The sequence below is a fragment of the Nannospalax galili genome, unplaced genomic scaffold (assembly GCF_000622305.1).
Source record: "Nannospalax galili isolate Female #2095 unplaced genomic scaffold, S.galili_v1.0 scaffold101, whole genome shotgun sequence".
NCBI classification, from domain to species: Eukaryota; Metazoa; Chordata; class Mammalia; order Rodentia; family Spalacidae; genus Nannospalax; species Nannospalax galili.
Window position 1 is genome coordinate 33,228 of NW_008345700.1, and position 23,287 is coordinate 56,514.

A 23,287-nucleotide genomic window follows, 5' to 3' on the forward strand; every position below is an offset into this window, starting at 1 on the left:
AATAAAATGTTTTTAAAAGTACAGGAGGGCCGGAGAGATGGCTCAGTGGTTAAGAGCACTGGCTGCTCTTGCAGAGGACCTGAGTTCAGTTCCCAGCACCCATATCATGGCTAACAACCATCCAAAATTCCAGCTCTGGGGGATCCAATGCCCTCTTCTCACCTCCGTGGGCCTTGCATGATATGAGTGCACTTACATACATGCATGCAATACACTCATATACATAAAATAAAAATAATAAAAAAAATTTTTCAAGTACACAAAAACCCTGCAGCTGCTTTGGCGAGGACTTGATCGTTTCTAACTCAGGAAGTGGAACTGAGATAATGCTAACTTTTTAACGTTTTTATTTATTTATTGTGTGTGTATGCGAGTGTGTGTGCACATGTGTGTGTGTGTGTGTGTGTGTGTGTGTGAATGTGTGCAACAGTGTAGGTGTGGCAGTCAGAGGACAACTTTCTGGAGTCAGTTTTCTCCTCCTAATATGTGGGACCCAGGGATTAAACTAGGTCATCAGGTTTGGTGGCGAGCACCTTTTCCCACTGAGCCACCTCACCAGCTCTGGAAGGTATTGTTTTTAAAGGGCATATAAGCTCCAGAATACTGCATAATACTTTTGTTCATTTGTTTTTGTCTTTGAGACAGGGCCTCACTCTGTAGCCCTGGCTGGATTGAGACTTGCTATTTAGACCAGACTGACCTTGAACCTGCAGCTATTCTTCTGCCTCTGCTTCCCAAGTGTATACGAGATTTTAAAGATTTAGTCTACATATTAAGATGAAATAATGAACCCTAAAGAAGCACCTCTAAAAGTTAGTGTGATGAAGGTCAGGACCAATATACTGCTATAATGACACACTTCTAACAGAACAGTCCCTGGGTGAACAGTAGTGAAATTGGCTCTGTGATTTCTGAATGAATCCATAGGAACAAAATGTTAGGCTAGCCACATAAGGGCATTCAGTAATGCAAGGAAAAAAAATTATTCTATGAAACTACTAAAAGCCTGAGTGGCATGATTTTATGTTATCCATTTGTGAAGTTTTTTGTTGTTTTTGTTTGTTTTGTTTGTTTGTTTGTTTGTTTTTTGAGACAGGGTCTTACTATACAGCTCTGGCTTGCCTGGAACTCACTATGTAGCCCAGGTTGGCCTCGAGCTCACAGAGATCTGCCTGCCTCTGCTTCCTGAGTACTGGGATTAAAGACACACACCACCCTGCACTGCCATTCATTCGGGTTTTTAAGTAATGATGAGATGTGGTAGATCTCAATGCAGCCATTATCTCAGGCTGGGGATGCTCTGCAAGGTGGCCTCTCTGGCCTCCAGCCATTGCCACTCCTGTTGAGCTCCAAACCACACTGTGGCTTCCCCATCCCTCCTAGCTCCCTCTGAGAATGTCCCTTTGTCACAATACCCTATCCTCACTCCTGCAGTGGAGAAGGAAGGGGGCGGCACCTGCAGTACCTGGCAAGCCAGAACACTTTCTCCTTTCTGGTCAAGGAACAAACTGCTTCTAAGAAGCAAGACTCCAGAGTCCTGACCTGAGATACTTGTTGGGTATGTGTCTCCACCCCTAACCCTCAGTCCACTGGGAAAGGACAGAAAAACAATCACGCATGTTTTGGTATCACAGACAGTTGGCTTTCTGCTCTTGCTCCTGAGTGTTGGGAACCTGGTCTAGAGCCTCTGATCCCCTCGTACTATGTCTTCAAATAGAAGAGGCACCAAGGCCCTGGGGCGCTATCTGTGGCCTGAGCTTTGCCCTACCCTGGTCACCCAGGTGAGCACCATATCCACAGTCCTGGCCTCATGACCCTGCCTTGGGAAGCAGACCCAGCATCTTCTGAGGGCCAGTCTTCACTCGAGATCAGTCCCTACCCTCATGTCCTGGGCTAAATACAGTGAACACACTGGCCTGGTTTTTTGCACTGCTTCCCTGAATTTTGTACTTAAAGCACCACAGCTTCTCTCCAACCCCTTTTGTGGTCTTTATAAGCTCACCGGAGACCACAAGGTTGCCCTATTGGCGGGCCCTTTGGGGAGGCCTGGGAAGGCCTTGGCCTTTTGTAGGTATTGCTGTCCTTTCCTGTGGAGCAGAGCATCAGGCAGACTGTGTCTGAGCTTGGCTTTTGAGAGAGGACAACAGAGAGGAGACAGAGGCGAGATGAAGACGCCAATTAGTGAATCCAAACAGTCAAGCTCTGTGACAGATGGTGCAGCCGCCTGCTTTGAGGACGGTTGTAATCCCAGCCCTCTCCTCAGACATTCTGTCACTCACTAGGAACTGGTCTGGTATGTGCTCCTTACCCACCTCGGCAGGGACTAGAGGCTGCCCTCTGTTGAGGGAAATGGGGGACAGGGACACTGAGACAGGACCCAAGGAAGGAACCTGGGAGAGCCTCCATCTAGCTTAGCAATCAAGGCCTGGCCTTTCCTCCAGGGTGCAGCCACCTCAGAAATGTCAGTTGTAGACAAAGGCCAGGAGCAGCTGCTGCAGACAGCAGGGCACCAGCCTCCCACAGAGCCTGTGCTCCAGCCAGCTGCCGCCTGACTAGTCCTCTACCTCTGGGCCTCAGTCTGTACCCTCCTAATGGCAGGAAATCTCAAACTTTGCGCTCCTGCTGAGCAGGGTCCTTGTTCTGCCCTCCACACACTCCAGGGTGATAGACAGAAGAGAACCAAAGTGGGGGGGTGGTGCCATCCTGGGGGAGGAGTACCAGGGGAGGAGCCTGCAAAGCTGCCTCTTTTCTCCTGATGCTTCTTTCAGCTTGGGTTTAAGCTTTGTGAGACTAGTTGGAGTCCAGTGTCATGGACTTGCACCTCACAATGAAGGTGACTTCCCCCACTAGATGGCATGTCGCAGGCAGTTCTGCAGTGTGCAACATTAGCAAAAGCTTCTAAGAACCACTGGCCACTGGAACTGTGAAATATATCTTGAGTCCCAGTCAGGGTCTCTTGCCAACCAACATATCAGAACGTGAGCGACAGTCAGCAAAGTGTTCAGCATCCTCTTCATCCCTAGACAGGACTAAGGCATTTGCAGTTGGGCTGTAGCCTAATCAAGCAGGAGTGTCCTCTTCTGAGGAAAAGGCTGCCCTTCAAGGTTTTGGGAGAGAAGTCATTTCCCTGGAGTGTCCTTTCAGCCACTGAGAGATATGGGTTGCAGGGTGGATCTGCTGCCATGAACTGCACTAGCGTCTTCCAAGTACACATGAGTGTGGGTATTTTGTCCTCGAGTGTTTGCTAGCTGCCTGCTCTACACGGTGAGTCATGAAAGGAAGACACCCTGCCTATGGAAGGCTCATAGTCAGGAGGCCTGACGAGACCGACTAACCAGACACTGGGATGCCCACTCAAGCCTGCCCTGGTCTGGAGTTCACATCAGCCCTCACCTTTCCAGCTGCTTTAGCCCATAGTGGAAACCTTTCAGGAGATTTCACAGGCACAGCCACCAGATGAAGGGCTGTTCCTTAACCCTCCTGAGTAGAAAAGTGATAGCAGAAGAGCAGCAACCACTTCTAAACTTTGAGGAGCAGGCTAAGCATGAAAGCTCAAAAAGACAAAGGTGGCACCTGATGGCCCAGGTCCCAGTAGCGTATCCGGGCCACCTCATAATGGCTTGTCTCTCTGACTCCAACTGCTTTCCCTCTGGCTCTCTGTAATTTCATTATGAAATACATTCCAGAACATTACCTGCAGCCCAGCTTGGTGGCAACCCCCATCCCCCCAGCAGGAAGCAAGAAGCTGTGTCCCATTGCTAGACCAGCAATAGTCTAGGGAACCTAATGCACAGAGCTGCTGAGACTCAGACCCAGGCAAAACAGAAAGGACAGGAGTGGGTGAGCCAGCCCCACTTAGGGCCTCAGGGTGCCAGGCCCAGGGTAGGCTCACCATAGGACTGCATACACTGATCAAGGCACCAGGTCACTGGAGCTGCCCAGGCAGAAGAGCTGGGTGAGTGGCCCTGCTGAACTAGCTTGGTCTTGGGACCTGTAATAAGACTGTCCCAAGAGCCTCCTGCCACCATCCATGTGCTTCCTGGCCCCTGGGCCTTTGCACATGCCTTTCCTAAGGTCCTGGCACTGATCACTGCCAGCTGAGCACTGGCACTGGCTCATTTGAGGATGGGATATCTTGATGGATTCTAGGGTGGCCCAAGGCCTGTTATTCTCTTGGTAAGAATGGATTTGTCCCAGGGGACACTATATTCCATGACTTGGCCCTAAGAGAACATTCCTCTTCTCTTGACCCTGCCTGGCCCAGGTACCCGCAGCTGTGTGTTGCTTCTCATGCAGTAGGGGCTTAGAGTCTGTTTGCAGGGAGAGGAAAGAATAGGGAAGGGCTAGCTGTGCACATCTTGTCCTGACAAGGACTCTGATCAAGGCCACTGCTGTCATTCCATGAGGGCCTGTAGAATGGGTTGTGAGCCAGGGGCCAGGCCATGGGAGCAAGGGGCATTGAGGAAAGAGGTAGTTAGGGACACAGAGTGGCAGGGCCTGCCCAGCAGCTCAGCCTCCAGACATAGGTATGGTACTTCCTGGTACTTCAGTGGTTACTGAGCAAAGGCAAGTGCCAGCAGGTGGCAGTCCTGCCTTACAAGGCCTGCCTCAGACTCTCAGAGAGCCATACTGGGGCAGGGAAGGCAGTCAGCAGCTCTGAGTACAAGCATCCCAGGGACCAACACCTGGAGTCACCCTGGGCAGGAACAGTGGTGCAGGGGTCATGAAGAGGCTAGGGGACCATGGCTGGACCCTGCAGGTAAGGTGGGAAGGAGAGCTGTTCCAGATGTTGGCAAAGAAACCTGGATCACCATGGCCAGCCTGGCTCCTCCTCATTAACACTCACCAAACTTTCCCAGCTCTGCACAAGCTACAGTCTTCCTTGGACATTTGTCCACCTGGCCCCAGCGAGAGCAGTGGACCTCTACCTGGCATCTTCCTTCCCTCATACAGCAGAAGTCCCAAGCATCCTGTCCTGGTCCCAAGTTATCTATGGTTCCCAGAGGGAGGGGCTTATCAGCATCCAACAGATGACACTAGAGTAGAGGGACCTTGACAAGCAGCAGAGCTAGGGCTCAAATGGGACCAACTGAGTCACTGAACAACTGCAGACACAGTTGTCCAGACATCTATACAGCATCCACAGGAAAAACTTGCAACTACCTGGAACTTCACAACTATCCAAGCTGAGCTATCTCTGAACTGGCAGCCTGTGAATTCCGGGATATTCCTCATTGTTCCATGGCATTCACACATGAGCCTTGGTCAACTCTGAGCCTCATTTCTGGGCATAGCCCAGATCTGCCTCTTAGGAGGCATCAGGGACATGCTAACAGGAGACAGAGGCTGCAGGCACGCATAGCACGAGGCCCTAAGATGGGGGATGCTGGCCCTGAGAGGCACAAGCCTGGAGGAGCAGCTAGGCAGTGGCAAAGGTATGCGCCACATTTGTATCCAGCCAGATCCCAGATCTACCCCTCTCTGGTCTAGAGCCCTGTGAGGCAGCAGATCACAAGTTCCTGGACCTGGAGCCCCAAGGAGACAAGGGCCAGTGAAAAGTTCACATAATTAGGAAGTTTGTAGGCCTGAGTCCAGCAGCTGCTACCTGTCAGGCAGAATCGTTTCCAGCTTCTCTCTCCACTAGGGCTGGTCTTGTACTGAGGCTGGGAAGATGAGAAGGCCCTGGTGTGTGTCCCTGGTCATTCCTTCTTTGGCAGATGACATAGCTCTGATGGACGAGAGTGGCTAGGAGTTCATCAAGCACATCACAGCAAGGCTCATCCATAGATCAACAGGTCTTTGCCCAGGGTTTCTCTAGGCCCAGCTGCATCCATTCTGTTGAGTCTGAGTGTTCATGTGTATGAGAATAAGCATCCGTGCTGCTCGAGTTGCCTCTCTCTGGATCTCTGCTTCTGTCTCCATGTGTTTGTTTCTTTCCCTTTCTCTCTCTCTCTCCAAATGCCTCTGCTTCTATCTGTCTCTATTTCTGTGTCTCTGTCTTTATCTCTGTCTCTATTTGTTTTTGACTCTTATACCTTTCCTTCTCTCTCTGTCTACTTCTACTTGTCTGTTTCTATCTCTCAGTTTATCTCTGATTTACTCTGTGTTTCTCTCTCTCTCTCTCTCTCTCTCTCTCTCTCTCTCTCTCCCAGAGTAAAACAAAGGTACCATGCTTATGTAGGTAACCCCAGGACTTTACTTAAGGAAGGAGCCTCCCTGGCTTCTTCTATTTGTGTGTTTCTCTCTCTCTGTTTCTCTCTGTTTTGCTCTCTTTCTCTCTCTCTCTCTCTCTCTCTCTCTCTCTCTCTCTCTCTCTCTGTCCTCTGTCTCTAACTCTATCACTGTGTCTCTATCTCAGTGTCTGAATGTTTCTCTCCCTTCCTCTCTGAGCTGCTTGATTCCAGCCATCCCTTGACCATCTTAAGCATATTTCTCTTTGTCTTTTTCTTCATTTTTCTTACTTCTTCCATTTCTCTGGAGACTCCCTGGCCCTTCTTACTGCCCTGCTCCCTAGTTTCTCTACATGTGGATATCTGTCTTTGGGGGTATCTTACTTCTGACCTTTATCTAGAACTCGTCTCTGTTCTCCATCCATTAATGTCTGACTCTTTCTTGCTCACACACACCCTGAGACAGCAAAGGTGACACCCACTGGCAGAAAGAGGGGCTTTGAGCCCACAACAAGACTGAAAGTGGGGGTGGGGGAGTCATGCACACCAGCCCCACCCAGCATCTTGGAAGATACATTTCCATCTCCATGGAATGAATGCAGAGCAAATGTGGGGTAGTTTGGGTGATATGCAGCCAAGGGCCTAGTGTGTGGCTACCACCCTGCAGCTCTGTGTCTGCTGGTTACCCTCCTACAGCTCCATAGCACCCCAAGAAGCCCGCCCTGTCTCCGCTGCAGGAGAAACTTTGGGCTGACATGGAACAAAGAGGGAATCCAGGCTGGCAATTACCCAGCTAATTTCAGCCATGTAGACAGCCAAATCAGATATTTCAGTTTCTTTAAAAGCCCACCTCAGGGCCCAAATTAACCACCTAATTAATTATCTGTAGCAGCCTTGAACTCTCTGGGTACAACGTGGGTCCCTCCTGATGCAAGATGCTGGCTTGTCCCTGAATCGTGTCCTGGTGATGTAATCATTATAATTAGACTCAACCTGAGTCTACCTGAGCCATGAACTCTCAGTGAGCATGCTGGGCTTGCCTTTTATCACTTCTAAGTGGAGGCACAGACACCTTTTGGGAGATGCTCATTTGTGCCTGGCTTTGCAGACTCCATTCTTTTCTGGCCCTAGGCACCACTCAGCTTCCTCTCTGTGAATGGTTCCTATCCTCTCCCCATGGCAGTAGAGCATATCTAACATACTCCAGTTGGCACCCACACCAGTCAGGATGCTCCTTTGCAAAGCTCTCCAATAGTAGAATTTGTGGCTTTGTAGCTGCTCACAGGGAACTGAACACTGAGGCTATATAGTGGTTCTAGGGCACCCAGGGCAGGCAGCTCTGGATAGACATGAGGTCCACCTCATGGGCAAACCCAAAGCCTGTAGGCCTGAGCTGACTCAACTGCCCTGCTGAGACTAATTCAGGCTAATGGCTATGAGCCTACTGCTTCAGCACCTTCTGGCCAGTAACTCAGCCCACTGTCCTCTATCAGCTTCTAGTCCTGAACACTGTCACTGGTCACAAAGATGGGCCAGATGGGGACTGAATTCCCTTCAAACACCAGCAAGCAAACTCCTCGAACAACAGAAAAGCTCTATTTCCTCTGCTGTCTTTTCTTGTCCTTATGGACAGCAATGTCCCCTATCTGAGTGAAACGATAGGTCCCAATGCCACAGCTGGTCTTCCATCCTGATCCTGGTCAGTGCTCCCAGGATTGTCACAGTGAGGGCTGCCCCCCAAACTTCCCTGGGATATCTGCCTTGACCAATGGTGCCCAGCCCTTGCTTTGCCAGTGGGTTCTGCTGGACTGCGGCATGGGGCACAGGGCCAGCTTACACAGTACATCGGAGGACTGGAATCCTCAGGGGATTCAAAGATATTGGGCTAGAGCACTGCCTTGGACTTGTTCAGAGAGCGAGCAGGCGTCTGCACAGGTTGTGTATGAGGTCAGAGGTGGCTATGAAGCCAAGTGCTTGTCTGCCACTGTAGCAGGTGAGACATGTTTCTGGGTATCCCATGTCTGTCTATCCCCAGCAGCCTGGTCCCATGGCCCCCTCCCAGCCCACCCCTCCACCTACCTCCCAGGGCCTGTTTCATCACGAACTCCATGGTGATGGCTTGGTCCCTCAGGAGCCACTCCGGGGTCAGATCTCACATTCAAGTGTGGTTGGAGTCCTCTGCCTGAGGAGAACAAGTGGTCACAGGTGCCCTGACCAGGTCTTCCTGAGACCCTCTTTTGCTCCCTGCTCCCCTCCCCAGTACCCTGAGGGGCACCTGGGAGGGTTCAGTGTGAGAAGCTTTATCCCTCACCCAGATCAAGATCTTGCTGTACCTGGGGTTTCTGAAGCAGGCTTTTAGTTGCCACTGCAGGGAGGGAGACTGCTTACAACTTTGGAGCCACCAGTTACCAGAGTCTGGTGCCAGACTGCTCAAGCGGGGGCAGGGCCCAGGGGGCATTTGAAGGTCACTGCTCTGCTTTGGCACCCAGGATCTGGCTGCTCAACCTCCTTTGCAGTCCTGGAACTGTGGGCCAGAAACCCTTCTGGAGAGGGATTGAGAAGCCAGGTCCATGAGCGGTGCCCCTTAGGGAAGGTCCTTATGGTTGCTGACTACTCTCAGCCATCTGTGTCTCTAGTGAGTCTCTGAAGCTCCTCGCCAGGCCCACAGCAAAACTGACCCCGGTTTGTGAGAGAGCGATGACAGGGCCCCAGCCTCCCATTGAGAGTGGAGGCAAATGGCCCCCACTTGCCTCTGCATGGGGTGGGGCAACCCAGGTGCAGAGTACCCAGCCTGGACTGAGGTGCCAGCTGATGGGAAGGTGCTCCCTGTAATGTCACAGCTGCAGTGACATTCGCCTTTGCGGGGTCTCTCCTGTCAAGGAACCCCGTCCCTGGAGCTCCAGAGCTTCACAGGTTTCCCCCTGCGGATTAGAGACCCCAGGCGAACTAGGGAGGGGTGCGAGGCAGGGAAAGCGTCCCAGAAGCTTAGGGTTCAGGGGTGCCTCTGCCGCAAAGCCAATTAATTCCCTTCCAAACTTCTCCCTTGTCTCCCGGGAGGTGGGGGAGGGGACCGGAGGGCCAGTCGCAAAGAGGCTGGGGCGCCGTGGGGGCTCTGCGAAGACCGAGGCGTCGGGTTCTCCCGCAGCACCCTCGGCTTTGCGGCGGGCGAGGCGCCCTGCCAGAGTGCGAGTGCGGCCTCCAGCGGAGCGCGCCAGGGCGACCAGAGACCCGGCCGGGTGAGGGGACCCGGGCCGCTTCAGCACCTCGCGGTGGACAGCGCCCGCGGGGCGGAGAGATGAGGAAGACCGCCCCGGGCTGGGAACGACACCCGGGAGCCCAGGAGCCGAGGGGAGACCCGGGGTTAGGAAGCGGGGAGCCGGGGAAGGAAGCCCGGGACTCAGGAGGGACGCGGAACTAGGAAGCGGAGAACCGGGAGCCCCGCAGGGCCGGGCGGGCTGCAAGGGCGCGGGTTACCTTCCCGAGCCGACGATCAGCAGCGGCGCGCTCTCGGGCCGGCGGGGTCCATGTGGCGCCCGGAGCTGCGGCGGCGGCTGAAGGGCACCGCGAGGAGGGCGCGTCACTCGGAGGCGCCCCCGCCCGCGTCCCGCATGACGAGGAGGGCGGGGCGCGGAGGAGGGGGGCAGCCGCACCCCCGGGTCTCCAGATCCCCTCCCGGCGCTCGCGAGCGGCTCCACTCCCGCCCCTGGTTGGCCCCGGCCACCCTCTCCACGCGGGTTTGGAGACCCATCGAGCAGTCCTCGCCTGCGGGCGGAGGGCGACCTGCGGCTGGGGTCGGCGTCCCCAGTCCACCCACCGCGGCGCGCCTCGACCCGGCTGCCCTCCGCCGCGCTCTCCGAAGGGGAAGGGCGGGGGGAGGCGCGCAGACCCAGAGACCCCCGAGAGCGCGGGAGAGGCCCGCAGACCCAAGCTCGCTGGCGTGAGGAGGCGCCAAAAGTGGCTTTGGTAGGACAGAGACCCCGGCCGGGCAGGGACGTCTGAAGGTCACTGCAGAGACGCCTGGGCGGGGGCTCCGCGGGTTCAGCCTCCGCAGCCCCGCCCTTAGGCCGCCCCTTCCCCAGCGCCCGGATTTCCCCGACTGCAGCTGCACTGCGGGAAAGCCGGTGGCCACCAGGTTGGCCCTGCAACCCTGCAACATATCCTGAGGGCCTTCTGTGAGGCCACCGACTCCTCCGCAGGAGCCAGGTCGTTATGGGAACGCCTAAAGCTGCTCTGGCTGTAGCTGGCCAAGGGTGGTTCCTGGCCCACGGGGCCAATGCTGGTGGCCATTGCATTGATTATCACTGTCCCTCCTGGCTGAATCATTCTACAGGGCTAGGTGGATCTTGACCTTCACAGAATCCTTGGGAACTTCCCTCTCCTCACTGTCTGGTGCTCCTCCTGTAATCTTACCCCCAAGCTGCCCCAACGGTATTTGGTTTGAACTAGGAGTGGTGGATTCCCTCACTGGCTTGCCTCTATCAGTTCCCACTTCCTTGACCTGGCAAGATTCTCAGTAGAAGAGTCCAGAAAGGAAGTTGGTTCAGAATACCAGCTCTGCTCACTGGATGGGGAGAGGTAGAGGTGAAGGTGCCAGACATCCCCACCTCAGAAAGGGAGCCCAGTGGTCAGAAGCAGCCTTGGAATTAAGGAGCCCATGTCTCAAAACCCTGGGAGGCCCTCAGCACCATCTGTTTCCACTGCTGAAGTGCCTGCAATGCACCTGGGCTGATGCCAGGGGAGAGGAGCATACTCAGGAAGTTGGCCCCAGCATGCCTCACACTGAATAGGGGACTGGGGTGGGGAGCGCCGGAAGGGGGTGGGTGACTGAAGTCTTCAGATGCCCCTTCTACCACACCCTGGGTGACCCCGGGAATATGGGAGGTATCGTTGTCTACCTCATTCTTCTTGAGGTGCGTTGATTTCCCTGCCCTTGTTCAGACCCAGGACTGAAGCTTTGTGGAATAGTCACCTGTACCTAGATGTGCTCAGCCTGGCCCCTCCTGTGTGCTTGCAAAGACAAGGGCTAAGATTGAGACATCACTTCTCATTGGCTTTCCTTCTCTCTACCCCTCCTCTAGATGGACTTGATTCTCTGGCAGCAACCTAGTAGAGGACCCCAGGTCGACCTCCTAAGCCACAGCAGATCAACTGCACCCATTCCCTAGCTTCATACATAGCTCTGAGCCCAGCTGATGTTCGCATAGGCACAGGCCCGGAGGACAGCAGCAGATGACTGCTGAGCTTCCACTTCTACCTCATCTATGCTTCTCTAGCTGTCTCTGTGTCTGCCTGCCTCTCTCTGTCTCTCTCAGTCATCTCTGAATCTCTCTGGCTCTGTTTTTTGCTTGGTTTGTTTTGTTCCGAGGTCAGGATCTCACTACGTATTCCTGGCTGGCTTGGAATTCACTATGTAGACCAAGCTGGCCTCAAACTCACAGAGATCCTCCTGCCTCTGCCTCCCCAGTGCTGGGCTTTAAAGGCATGTGCCACCATACCCAGCTGTGTCTTATGTCTTTGTCTATCTCTTTGATTCTCTGTCCTAAATTTAACTTTTTTTGGGGGGCGGGGCATGTCATGCAGGCTGGCCTAGAACTTGAACTCCATATACAGACAAGGATGACCTTATATTCCTGCCACCGACCACCTCCTAAGTGCTGAGATTACAGTGCACTGCCATGCCCAGTTTCTCTGTCCTAACTTCTAAGCCCATCTAAGTAACCATCAATCAATGTTTGTCAGCTATTTACTTGTCAGGACCCTAAGCTAGGGATGGAAGTCCAGGCAAGAGTCTAGCTCTGCTGAGGGAAATAGGCAAGGATAGTGACAGTCCCAGGTTTGAGTGACAGAACCCTGAAGAGAGTAGCTGCTGGGGCCTGAGAAAGCTTTCAGGACAATGCCACTCTGGGGCAAAGGGCCCCATAACTGTCAGCCCAACCAAGGTGGGGACCATAGCTAAGGCTGGCTGCTACAAACCTCTGTTCCTGTGATTGTGGGGGAAGCAACATGGCAAGAGGCCTCCACCTGGCTGATCAGTTATCTGGCCACTGGCCTGAAAGCAGTACACATATTGTTGAAGCCTACAAACCTCCAGCTGTGCAGAAGGCTCTAGGAGCTTAGGAAGAAAGGCTGGTCTGTTGAAGATCTAGGAAGTGAAAGTTCCAGGGATCCAGAGGAGTTGGACACAGCCTTGACCATCAGGACATACAGGAGGTGGACAGTGGTAGGATAAGGAAGGAATGGCCAGGAGGCCAGGTTAGTAGCCACATAGTAGAGGGGCTAGAACTAAAGGAAGGAGATTCTGCCAAGAGGTCAGCCATGGACACCATGAGCAGTTTTTCACAGACAAACCCTGGCTGAGTGACCTGGGACAGTTGGTAGGAGGGCAGTCTGAGTGGAGAGGACTCTGCTGCCTCAGGGATCTCCATGGGCCTTCCAGTGTTGCTGTGGAGTCCAGTGGCTGGTTGACTAAGTCCAAAGTCAGAGCTCCTGGCTCAGTTTTCCCTCTGCAGCCGCTTCAAATGCTCACATTCCAGAGACCACAGAGGGCGAGGTCTGGGAGGACCTCCCAGGATTGGCAGGAAACCCCTCCACTCAGGTTCCTCTTTCAGTGCGTGCTATTCTAGAGGACAGGGTACATAGGGGTGGCCCTACTCCATCCCCACCCTGGCCTCTCTGGAAACTGCAGCAAAACACCTCCTAGGGAGGCCATCCACCTGTCTTGGCAGCTCCTGAGAGCCATGGCACCCTCCCTGCTCTGGGCCCAGAAAGGACTCCAGAAGAACTTTTAAGGTTCTTGGAATCATCATCAGCTCTCATCTAACAGCAGGGGGTCTATAGAGGAATAGGAGGTTCTCTGTCACATAACTAATCCAGTTCAAGGCACTGGTTCAGGAACTTCAAACACAAATTTAATAATTCAATGCTCTGAATAATTCAGGCTCAGGGTTAGCACCATCTGTGAAGACACTTCCTGCTGGACCCGATGGTTATTCAAAAGACCCATGCGTGAGAAGATGGAGAATTTCAGTTACTCATCAGAGCTAGGCAGCAACTAGGGGTATGGGTGGAGGGGACTCTGGGTGGAGGGGCACTCTGCACCCTCAGGGATCTCCATGGGCCATCTGATGCTGCTGCTAATTCTAGTGTCTGGTTTACAAAATCCAGCCCTAGGTCCTAGCTGACCAGAAGTCAGTGCCACAGGAAGCTTGTACTGTGGGTTCCTAGGAGCAGAGATGCAGGTGCTGCCCTGAGTAGGGGGTGGCCTCTTGCCATAGATCCCACCCTGGACCCTGCTATTCGCAAGCCATATTCTTCTGAAATTGTCCACCAGTAAGAAGCACAGTGGTCTCCATCAAGGAAGGCCCTGACTCGACCTAGTTTGGATCCAGAGCCTAGTCAGGTAAGCCTAGGGCCCCTCTCTGGGTTTAGAGAGGCCAAACCTAGCCAATAGGCAAAAGTATCCTCTTGCTGGACATCTCAAGTCTTTCTGCAGGTGTATTCTCAGTACCCGGGCCCTCAACACCAGTGGTCACTTCCTCTCATCTTTTTGTGAGAAGCCTTAGGCTACAGACTAGAGGCCCCCAAAGACATGGCCCCAGATGCTTCCTCACACCCCCTAAGAAGCCTGATCTCCTGTCCCATACCCTGAACTTCCCTGCCAACCCAACCTGTGGGCACAGGGACATAACACATACCCAACTTGCAGAAGAGCCACTTCTGCCTGGCCCTAGGCAATTCAGGCTCTGAGATCTGGCTGGTTGGTTACCTGAGGACCCCAACGTAGGGGACTGAGGCTTGGTGGCTCTGGGCAGTCCCTGTCTTTCTACTGCCTTGAAGGCCTGGCACGTGAAGCATGGTTCAGCATGGCCTGCACCTTACCCAACTCCCTTTCTGCTTCCTGAGACCTGGACCGCAGTCTTAGGCAGACCCTGGGCTGAAACAGGACTAAGAGTGAGACATGGACACATGCTGGTGGGGAGAACCCTGGAAGGCCTGAGGCATGCTCAAGATCCCTGTTCCCAGCTGAGCACTCACATCCATTGTGGCCAGGGCATTTTAAGTCATTCCATTGACTTCTAGGACTTCATTTTCCCTAGGTTCAGAGCAGATTCAGGCCAGACAGCTTTCCTAGGCAGCAAGGCTGGGTCCCTGCTTGCCCACCTGAGACCAAGGCCCTCCAGCTGCAGGGAAGAGCCCCGGGCTTCTCTGTGCTCAGCTTGGGGTGCAGTTGGGTAACCTCCTTCAGTAAGGTGGCTGAACTGGCTCTTTGAGAATAGGCCTCAGATATGACATAGTTTGGCATGACCACAGAGCTGGAAAGAGGTGAGTATGTCTGATGGTGAGTACAGTGGGCAATGGAGCCTGGAATACCTCCTGTTCTGGTGCTCCAGGATGACCCCATAAAGATGCAGATGGGGGGCATGGTGGGAGAGGCGAGCCAGACTTTGCTTAGAGTACCACACACTTCCTTCTGTTTCTTTTCAGGTGACACTCAGATTGAGGCCATGTCACATGTAGGTATTTATGGACTGTCACATGCCCAGGAAGCAGAGGGAGGAGCCATTTTGGCTCTGCTACAGTGGGACCCTCACAAGCCTGCTGTGCTCAGACACTGATGCTCTGGCTTAGGACTGGCTCTTCTTTGGAACCCATGAGCCTAGACCTTCTCCTGATAGTTGGGCCTCGTGTCCATGGGCATGGGAATCAGTTTCTGCATCCAGTCTCTGTCATGTCATATGTGGAGTGTGGCCAGGTCAGAGTAGGACTCAGTGGGAGGTGTGGGGTAGGAGCTTGCTTGGTTGGGCGAATGCAGGGGGTGCCTTCCACACTGGAAGGAGGGTGTCCAATGTCTGACTCAGCAACTTTAAACCAGCCAGGTGGGATCTATACCACAGAAACCAGGGAACAGTACCATCCTGGGTTTTCTTTTTCTTTTTCCCATAAATCTGGCAATCTCAGTATATCACTGCTGCCACAGAGGAGAATTTCAGTATGAAGCGGAGTTGGAGGAGTGGTTTTTTTTTTTTTTCAGTGCTAGAGATTGAATCCAGAGAGGTAAGCACTCTACCAACTGAGCTATAGCCTCAGCCCACGCAGAGTTTATTAAGAATTTTTAACATAGATTTAAACACCCTGGTTAACAGAAAGGTGCTGGGGGAAGGGAAAGTACACACTTAAGTGCACGTGTGGGCTTCTCAAGAAAAAGTCTACAATAGCCATACACATGATTTTGATGATTCAGAAATTACATCTCTAGTGGTTACTAAAGGACCTTTTCTTTTTTATAAATGAGTTTATAGGGTGTGCACTGTATAGGGTTAAGCTGATAAGGTAAAAGCATTGATAACACTGTTACTCAAGAGAGTTGTTTTTATTGTAAACAAAGTTTATAGTCTTGTGAGATTCCAAGCAAATTGCAAGTTTACAACTTAAAACAGATTAATGTCATGTATTATATGCTTAGGCATTAAGCATGGTTCATTACTATTTTAATTTTTGTTAATTGTATGTAGGTGGGTGTGCCTGCTTGTCTATATGTGCATAGTGTGTATGCAGGTGCCGGCAGAGGCCAGAGTGAGTTTTGGATCCCTGGAACTGGAGTTACAGATAGTTGTGAGTCCTCCAACATGGATACTGGGAACTGAACTGGAATCTTCTGCAAGAACAGCAAGTATTTTTAAAAAGTGCTATTAACTGCTGAGCCATCTCTCCAGGAAGCTTACATGACTTTTTTTTTTTTTTTTTTTGGTTTTTTTGAACCAGAGTCTCCCTGTAGCCCCAACTGGCCTGGAACTCACTATGTAGACCAGGCTGTGTTTTTTTGTTTTGTTTTAAGATAGGTTCTTACTATGTATCCCTGGTTGGCCTGGAACTTGCAATGTAGACCAGGCTGACCTCAGACTCCTCCTGCTTCTGCCTGCCTCCCAAGTGCTGGGATTAAAGGTCTGTTCCACCATACCCAGCTGCTTCATTACTATTTTAACATTCTTATTTGAAAGATCTCTATATAGAGGGCTGGGAGATGGCTCAGTGGTTAAGAGCACTTGCTCTTCCAGAGGACTTCAATTCTGTTGGACCCACATCAGAGTTCACAACTGCCTGGGATCTGATGCCCTCTTCTGGCCTCCAAGGGCACCTGCAGGCATGTACACACACAAATGAGAAAGAAAATAAATTATTTTTTTAAAAAAAATCTCTATATAAAAGGAATATTGTCTATGTAGGCAACCTTCCCAGAAAATTTTGTTAATTTTGCTGGAATTTTTTACTCAGCTTACAACAGATTTCAACCAGACTCCAGGGTGAGGGGTTCCTTTCCCTTCCCATGTTACTTTAATTTTCCCTGTCTTTCTACCCTGCCTCAGAAATAATGGAGACTGATCTGGGAGTGAATGGCTTGGATCCTACCCTTGCTGAGATGCTGGTGATCCCTGGGATTCCCTCCTGGATTACCTCTTGAATACAGAATCACACCCACCTGCCACCAGGAACCTCCCAAGAATCCAAGGAAATGCTTCAAGTAGGTAATGGAGATACTAGCCAGCAGTATCCTCTCATTGCCAAGTGACAGTCAAGCTACTTTCTTGTCCCCATCCACCCCATCCCAAGGCAGGTGTGACCCAAGCTTACCTAGTCACCAACTCACTTATTTATCCATTTACTGAATCACACAATACAGTTGTGTCTTTCCCCAGTTATCATATCATCATCAGTTTATTCCAGCAAATCCTTGAAAGGCAGAGGAAATAGACCTGGTGAGGCCTTTGTGTTAAGGTTTCTCAGGCTGGAGGGTGAAAGGGACAAAGGGGAAGCTGACCTCCTCCTGTGATAAGGAGCCGAGTCCCAGAATCACAGCATTATTACTGAGGATGGAGCCCCAGGACCCAAACACCTTCCTCCAGACCCCCAATGAGTTTTCAACCATTAACTTTAGGGATGCCAACAAGACAGAGCAGATAGAGATGAGAACAGGTTTAAGGCCTGAGGAACCCTTCCGTGGGTCATATCCTTGTGAGGGGCCAGTCAGGAGGAGGAGCATCTCAAGACCTTCAACACATCCTAGCTTCAGGCAGGAAGGGACCAACCTGGATAGGGGGCTCTGCCCCATCCTCCCTTCTGCTGCCCATCATCCCAGGTGGGCTGGGCTTAGGACAGGATCAGAGCACCCCTGGCTCCTGCAGCTGAGTGATGTCTACCTGTCCACTGGCTGCTTAGGAACAGGCAGGACAAAGAATTCCTCACGAGATGTGACACTATGTACCTGAGATCAGTGCACCTGTGCTAGGGCAGAGCTCAGCCCTATACCAGGCTCCAGGCAAGGGAAGGATGCAAAGCTGTTTTCTGCCTGGAGACATGAGTCATTTAGCCCTGCCATCAAGGAGGCTACACTGCCTGAGGTGAGCTGCTGTGTGAACTCCTAGCCCATGATGGACTGCAGTGGGTTACTAAGGTGGGAGTTACAGACTTTCCCAGAGCCCTGCTGAAAAAATAAGCGAGAGCTGTACCCAAGGGGCTGTAGATTAACTGACATGCATGGCAAGAACAAGGGGATTACCTGGGCTGAGATCCTCAGGGCTTCCTTCAGGCAGGAGTACATAGCTGGGTCATCAAAGGACTATGGTGTGAGGACACCTCTTAAGATCTTCACCAGCCCTCCCTGACCCCTAGGGATGGGCTTAAGGAGGCAAACTGGGACCCATCAGAAAGGCATCCCATACAGGTGTAGGAAGCCTGGCTCTTGGGCTGTGCGGAGTCAGGTGGGAGAGTACCAATGCCAGAGGAAGGTGATTTAGGGCATCCTTTGCAAAACAAAGCAAAGTAATGGGGGCGGTGGAGAAACTGGGTAGTGTGACATCCACCAGGTGATGGGTAAGCAGCCCAGAGCTGCCTCATATCCATAGCCAAGAGGCTTAAGAAGCTGACAAATTCTTACTGCAGTTCCCGTCTGAGCCAGTTTTCAGCCTGCTATGCCAAGCTAGAGTCATAGCTCCCAGGATCCCAAGAGGTCAGAGACAGCTATATTCAAGTCTGACTTGGCATTACCCCAAGAGATGCAAAAAGCCATCTGACTTGACTGCATTGTGAGGACCCATGGTCACCCCTGGCCTCATAGGAATCCTTAGAATGGACATCAGATGTGGGTAGGAGGCCTCATAGAGAGAGGCTGGTGGAAATCTCTGGAACATCATCCTACCCAAGATAGTGACTTAAGAGTCACAGGTCTTCACTCTGGTGGAGACAGCCATGCAATGAAGCCTTAAAGTAGGCCTAGGGGTCAGGGGAATCCTGAGGATGCAGCAGGGCTATGCTGGGTTCCCATGCTCCTGCCCCAGGGCCTTGGTCCTAAGAAAAGGGTAAAGGCTTGGGCCACATGCTTAGTGGTCTCTCAGACCTGCAGAGAGAGGTCAGATAGAAGGGATTCCAGTGGGTGGGAGACACCACTGTAGACTGATCTCACCTGCAGGGGGTGTAGCCCTCTAGCCTCCTGTTGTGAGGCCCAGGGAACCAGGAGCTGCTCTGAAACCTGTAAAGTGCCAAGACTGTAGGATGACTGACCCCTGCCCATCTCCCGTGCGGGACATGGATGATAAGAGTGCCTGAGACCATCTGGTTCTAGGACCCCTTGGGGATCCCTCCCCTTTCTGGGGACCTGGTCCACCTTGGCTCCTCCCCACCTACATCTAATCCCACCTAGACATTTGTTCCTGGGAAGATCTGTGTTAGGGTTTAGGTATGAGGTGTCTACAGGCTCACTTGTTGAAGCTTGGTACCAGCTGGTAGTACTACAGATAGGTGAATGCCTCAAAAGGGTGCTAATTTGATCATCCCACTGATGAGTTCATATGAATGGCTGGGTTCTAACGGGTGGTGATGAGGTCCACTGGGCTCATTTGGGGGTTACCTAGGCACAGAAGTCCGGTCTTGCTGTTTCAGCACAACTGTGGACCCTCATATACTGTGGCTGGCACAAAAGTCTGCCTGTCCCAGCTTGTGTGGCTCCAGGGCAGGAATTTCAGCCCCAGAAGGTGTTCGGCAATTCACAGAATAAGGGAGGAGGGAAAGACAGCAGGTATCAGTAATAATTAGAAATGAGAAAAGCAGCCAGTTCATATCTTGCCCAAGACAGTTTATCATCCCCTATACAGCCTAAAGCTCCATCCACTTGGGCTTGCCTCCCTCACAGAACTGGATCTGAGCTTCCGTAGAGGTCTGCTCAATGTACCTGTGTGTGTTCTGTATTTCCAAGTCTCCAGACTCTTGATACTGCCAAGCTATTTTTCCTTTCTTTCGCTATTTTCCTCTCCCCACCCCTTCTTCCACCTCCTTTTTTTTCTTGTAAAACAGGATCTCAATACATAGCTCAGGCTGGTCTCAAACTTGCAGCACTCTGCTTCTACCTTCTGAGTACTGAGATCACAGAGCACCACACTCATCTGTTGAGCTAGTTTTCTTCACACTGCCTTAGTGATCTAGTTACTTACATCCTAATCAGCCCTTGGTAGTATCTTTAGTTCCCTGGCCAAGGACTTAAGTCATGGACCTCACATTCTGATTACTGTCCCCACTGCCTCCATCCCCTCACTCCCTGGTATTGCCTGTGGTCATGGCAACTGTGGCCTCTGACTATTTACACTTGGACCCCATCTTCTCTGAGTGACAGGTTTTTTTTTTAATTTTATTATTTTTATTTTACATGTATGTGTATTGCCTGCTTGTAGGTAAGTGCACCTGTGTTATACAATGCCTGTAGAAAACAGAAGAGGCTGTTGGATCCCCTTGGAATGGAGTTACAGTTCTTACTTGCCATGTGGGTGCTGGGATTCGAACCTGGGTCTTCTGCAAAAACAGTCAGTGTTCTTAACCGCCGAGCCAGCTCTCCAGCCCCCGAGTGACAGTTTCATAAGTTGTATACATTTTTGTCTTTGTTCTAAGAATTTAAATTACTAGCTCAATTTATGTGATTCTGACCTATTCAATTTTCAAATTTGCTTTTTTCTTTTTCTGTCAGAATTGGGGATTGAGCCTAGGGCCTTGTGCATGCTAGGTAAGCACTCTGCCACTGAATGCTATCTCCAGTTTTTTTTGTTTTTTTTTTTTGGTCTTTTTGAGACAGGGTCTCCCTGTAGCACCAGCTGACCTAGAACTCACTATGTAGACCAGGCTGGCCTTGAACTCGGAGATCCGCCTGCCTCTGCCTCCCGAGTGCTGGGACTACAGGCGTGCACCACCATGCCTGGCTCATTATTATTTTTATGTGTATGAATGTAATGCCTGCGGGTAGGTAGGTGTATCCATACTGCACAATGCTTGTGGAGGTCAGAAGAGGGCATCAGATCCCCTGGAACTAAAGTTACAAACAGCTGTTAGCTGACATGTGAGTGCTGGGAATCAAACCAAGGTACTCTGTAAGAGCAGCCAGTGCTCTTAACAGTTCAGTCATCTCTCCAGCCCATCATTTTTTAAAACATTGTATTTATTATTTTTTATGGTTTGAGTGTATTGCCTGAATGTATAAGTGCACCCGTGTTGTGCAATGCCCATGGAGCGCTCTCTCTCTCTCTCTCTCTGTCTCTCTCTCTCTCACCATGTAGTATGTAGAGGAGCCCACAGGGGTCAGGAGATGGCTTTGGATTCCCTGGAACTGGAGTTACTGACGTTTTTGAGCACAGTTTGAGCTATTATGTAGGTCTGGGAACAGAACGCAGGTCCTCTGCAAGAGCATCCATCTCTTTAGCCCCATAATTCAGTTTTGATTATTTAGGCATTTCAGTTTGTCCATTTCATCTAAGTTATGGATTTCACTTAGCACAGAGTTGCTCAGTTGTTTATAATGTGCTGTCCTTTCAATGTTTGTAGGCTTTGTTGTAATAGTTTCAACATAGGCATGGGTCCCCTTTCATTCTTTTAAGAATATTTTATTGGTTTAAAAATACTTTTCTATTATTTTTAGGTGTATGAGTGTTATGCCTGCATGTATGTAAGTGTATTCATGTCGTGCAATGCCCATGGAAGACAGAAGAGGCTGCTGGATCCCCTGGAACTGGAGTTACAGAGAGTTGTTAGCTGCCATGTGGGTTCTGGGAATCGAACCTGGGTCTTCTGCAAGAACAGTCAGTGTTCGTAACTGCTGAGCCATCTCTCCAGCCCTATTTTATTGTTTTTAATTTATGTGTGTAAGTATATTGTGTGCATGTACGTAAGTGCACCCGTGTTGTGCAATGCCCACAGAGGGTGGAAACGGGCTTTGGATTCCCTGGAACTGGAGTTACAGATGGTTGTTGGTCTCCATATGAGTGCTGGGAATCGAACCCAGGTCCTCTGCAAGAGCAACCAGTGCTTTTTGCCGATGAGCCAAGTCTCCAACCCCTTTTCATTATTTTTTAAAAAAACTTTATTTTAATATTTATTATTTTTATTTTATGAGTGCTATGCCTGCATGTAGGTAAGTGCACCTGTGTAGTGCAATGCCTGTGGAAGACAGAAGAGACTGTTGGATCCCCTGGAACTGGAGTTACTAACAGTTGTTAGCTGCCATGTGGTGCTGGGATTCAAACCCGGATCTTCTGCAAGAACAGTCAGTGTTCGTAACTGCTGAGCCATCTCTCCAGCCCCTTATGATGTATATGAATGTATTGCCTGCATGTAGGGAGGTGTACCTGTGTTGTGCAATGCCTGAAGAGGTAAGAAGATGTTGGATACCCTGGAACTGGAATTACAGATGATTGTTAGCTGCCACATGGGTGCTGGGAATCAAACCCGGATCCTCTGCAAAAGCAGTCAATGCTCTTAATCACTTAGCCATCTTTCCAGCCCCCCTTCCATTCTTTTTTTTTTTCCCTCGGTCTTTTTAAAATTTTTATTATATATATATACACACACACACATATATATTTTTTTAGAAGAAGCATTTCTTTACAGCTTTAACATACTCAATAACAATTTCCAGAGCAAAGATACATCTTTTTCAAAAGTGGCTATAAAATTATTAGGGTCACTGTTGAATTAATAGTTTATACAATATTGAACTCAGTATAAACCCTGTAAGACATAAAATTGAATGACTTTTTAACCTTTAAAAAAGATCTCCATTTCATTGTAAAATATACTGTTTCTTACAGACTCATTGTTTTTGCTAATAACACTGAGATGTTGGCGCATGCATCTCTAATCTGTATGTATCTGATTATTACTAGTCATAATCAGTTGCACTTGGATCCTTGGCACCTGTGTATGTCTATAAAGTCATCAGGTAGATTTCAATGGTAATGTTTATCACCTCTACTAATTAACATGATGTAAATGTTTATGCTTCCTCAAATATAATTCAGTAATTCATGATTTTATTGTCTTCAATATGAAATTGGCTTAGAACTGGATCACTTGGCCCTTTCTCTTCTTGTCTCCTCCCAGTTCAGAATGCTTGCATCTCTTAATAGCCAGAATTCTCATAGATCTGCAGTTGGGCTCAACACACTGAAGCCACAACATAATCTTCTTTGTAGTTTTAGCCTTTTTGTGAAAAACAGGCTTAGTTTACCCACTGTAGCCACTGTCTCCTGTCACAACGCTGCTTTCCCTGGGCATACAGAGAATCCCTGCCCTTCTTGTGATGTGTTGTTTTGTGGGGCTGGTGCTTGCCACACTTCTTGCAGAAAATTCGGCGGGTTTTAGGAAAGTTCACCTTTTTGCAGGAGTGCTGGCAGCACAGAAAGAAAGGAAGAGGTTGGGCCAGAAATAGAAGTATATCCTTCTTTTTAAAATTTTATTATTTTTATTTTATGTGTATGCGTGTATTGTCTGCATGTAGGTAAATGCATCCGTGTTGTGCAATGCTTCAGAGGTCATAAGAGGCTGTTGGATCCCCTGGGATGGGAGTTATGGACAGCTGTTAGCTGCCATGTGGGTGTTGGGATTTGAACCCGGGTCTTCTGCAAGAACAACCAGTGTTTTAACTGCTGAGCCATCTCTCCAGTCCATGTTTTTAAAGTTTCTGAAATTTATCATTCTGTGTGTGTGTGTGTGTGTGTGTGTGTGTGTGTGATGGAGGGCATGCGTGTGCCATAACACATTGAAATATTAAACATGCATTTAAACTGTTGTCTTTACTAGTTCCTTCC

At 50.5% G+C, this 23,287-nt stretch overlaps 1 protein-coding gene and 1 pseudogene across 1 annotated transcript in view; both read right to left on the reverse strand.

Annotated features, from left to right (window-relative positions):
* Cplx1 (complexin 1) overlaps positions 1-9,764 on the reverse strand; it is a 33,153-nt gene extending 23,389 nt beyond the window's left edge. Inside the window, exons 1-2 of the mRNA XM_008841782.2 lie at positions 9,645-9,764; positions 8,250-8,352 (exon numbers count right to left, since the gene is read on the reverse strand). Of these exons, the coding sequence (XP_008840004.1) occupies positions 8,250-8,280 (31 nt within the window). The 5' untranslated portion in view covers positions 8,281-8,352; positions 9,645-9,764. The remainder of the gene's footprint in view (positions 1-8,249; positions 8,353-9,644) is intronic.
* Positions 9,765-22,483: 12,719 nt separating this feature from the next.
* On the reverse strand, positions 22,484-22,929 carry LOC108491272 (annotated as a pseudogene).
* Positions 22,930-23,287: the final 358 nt, after the last annotated feature.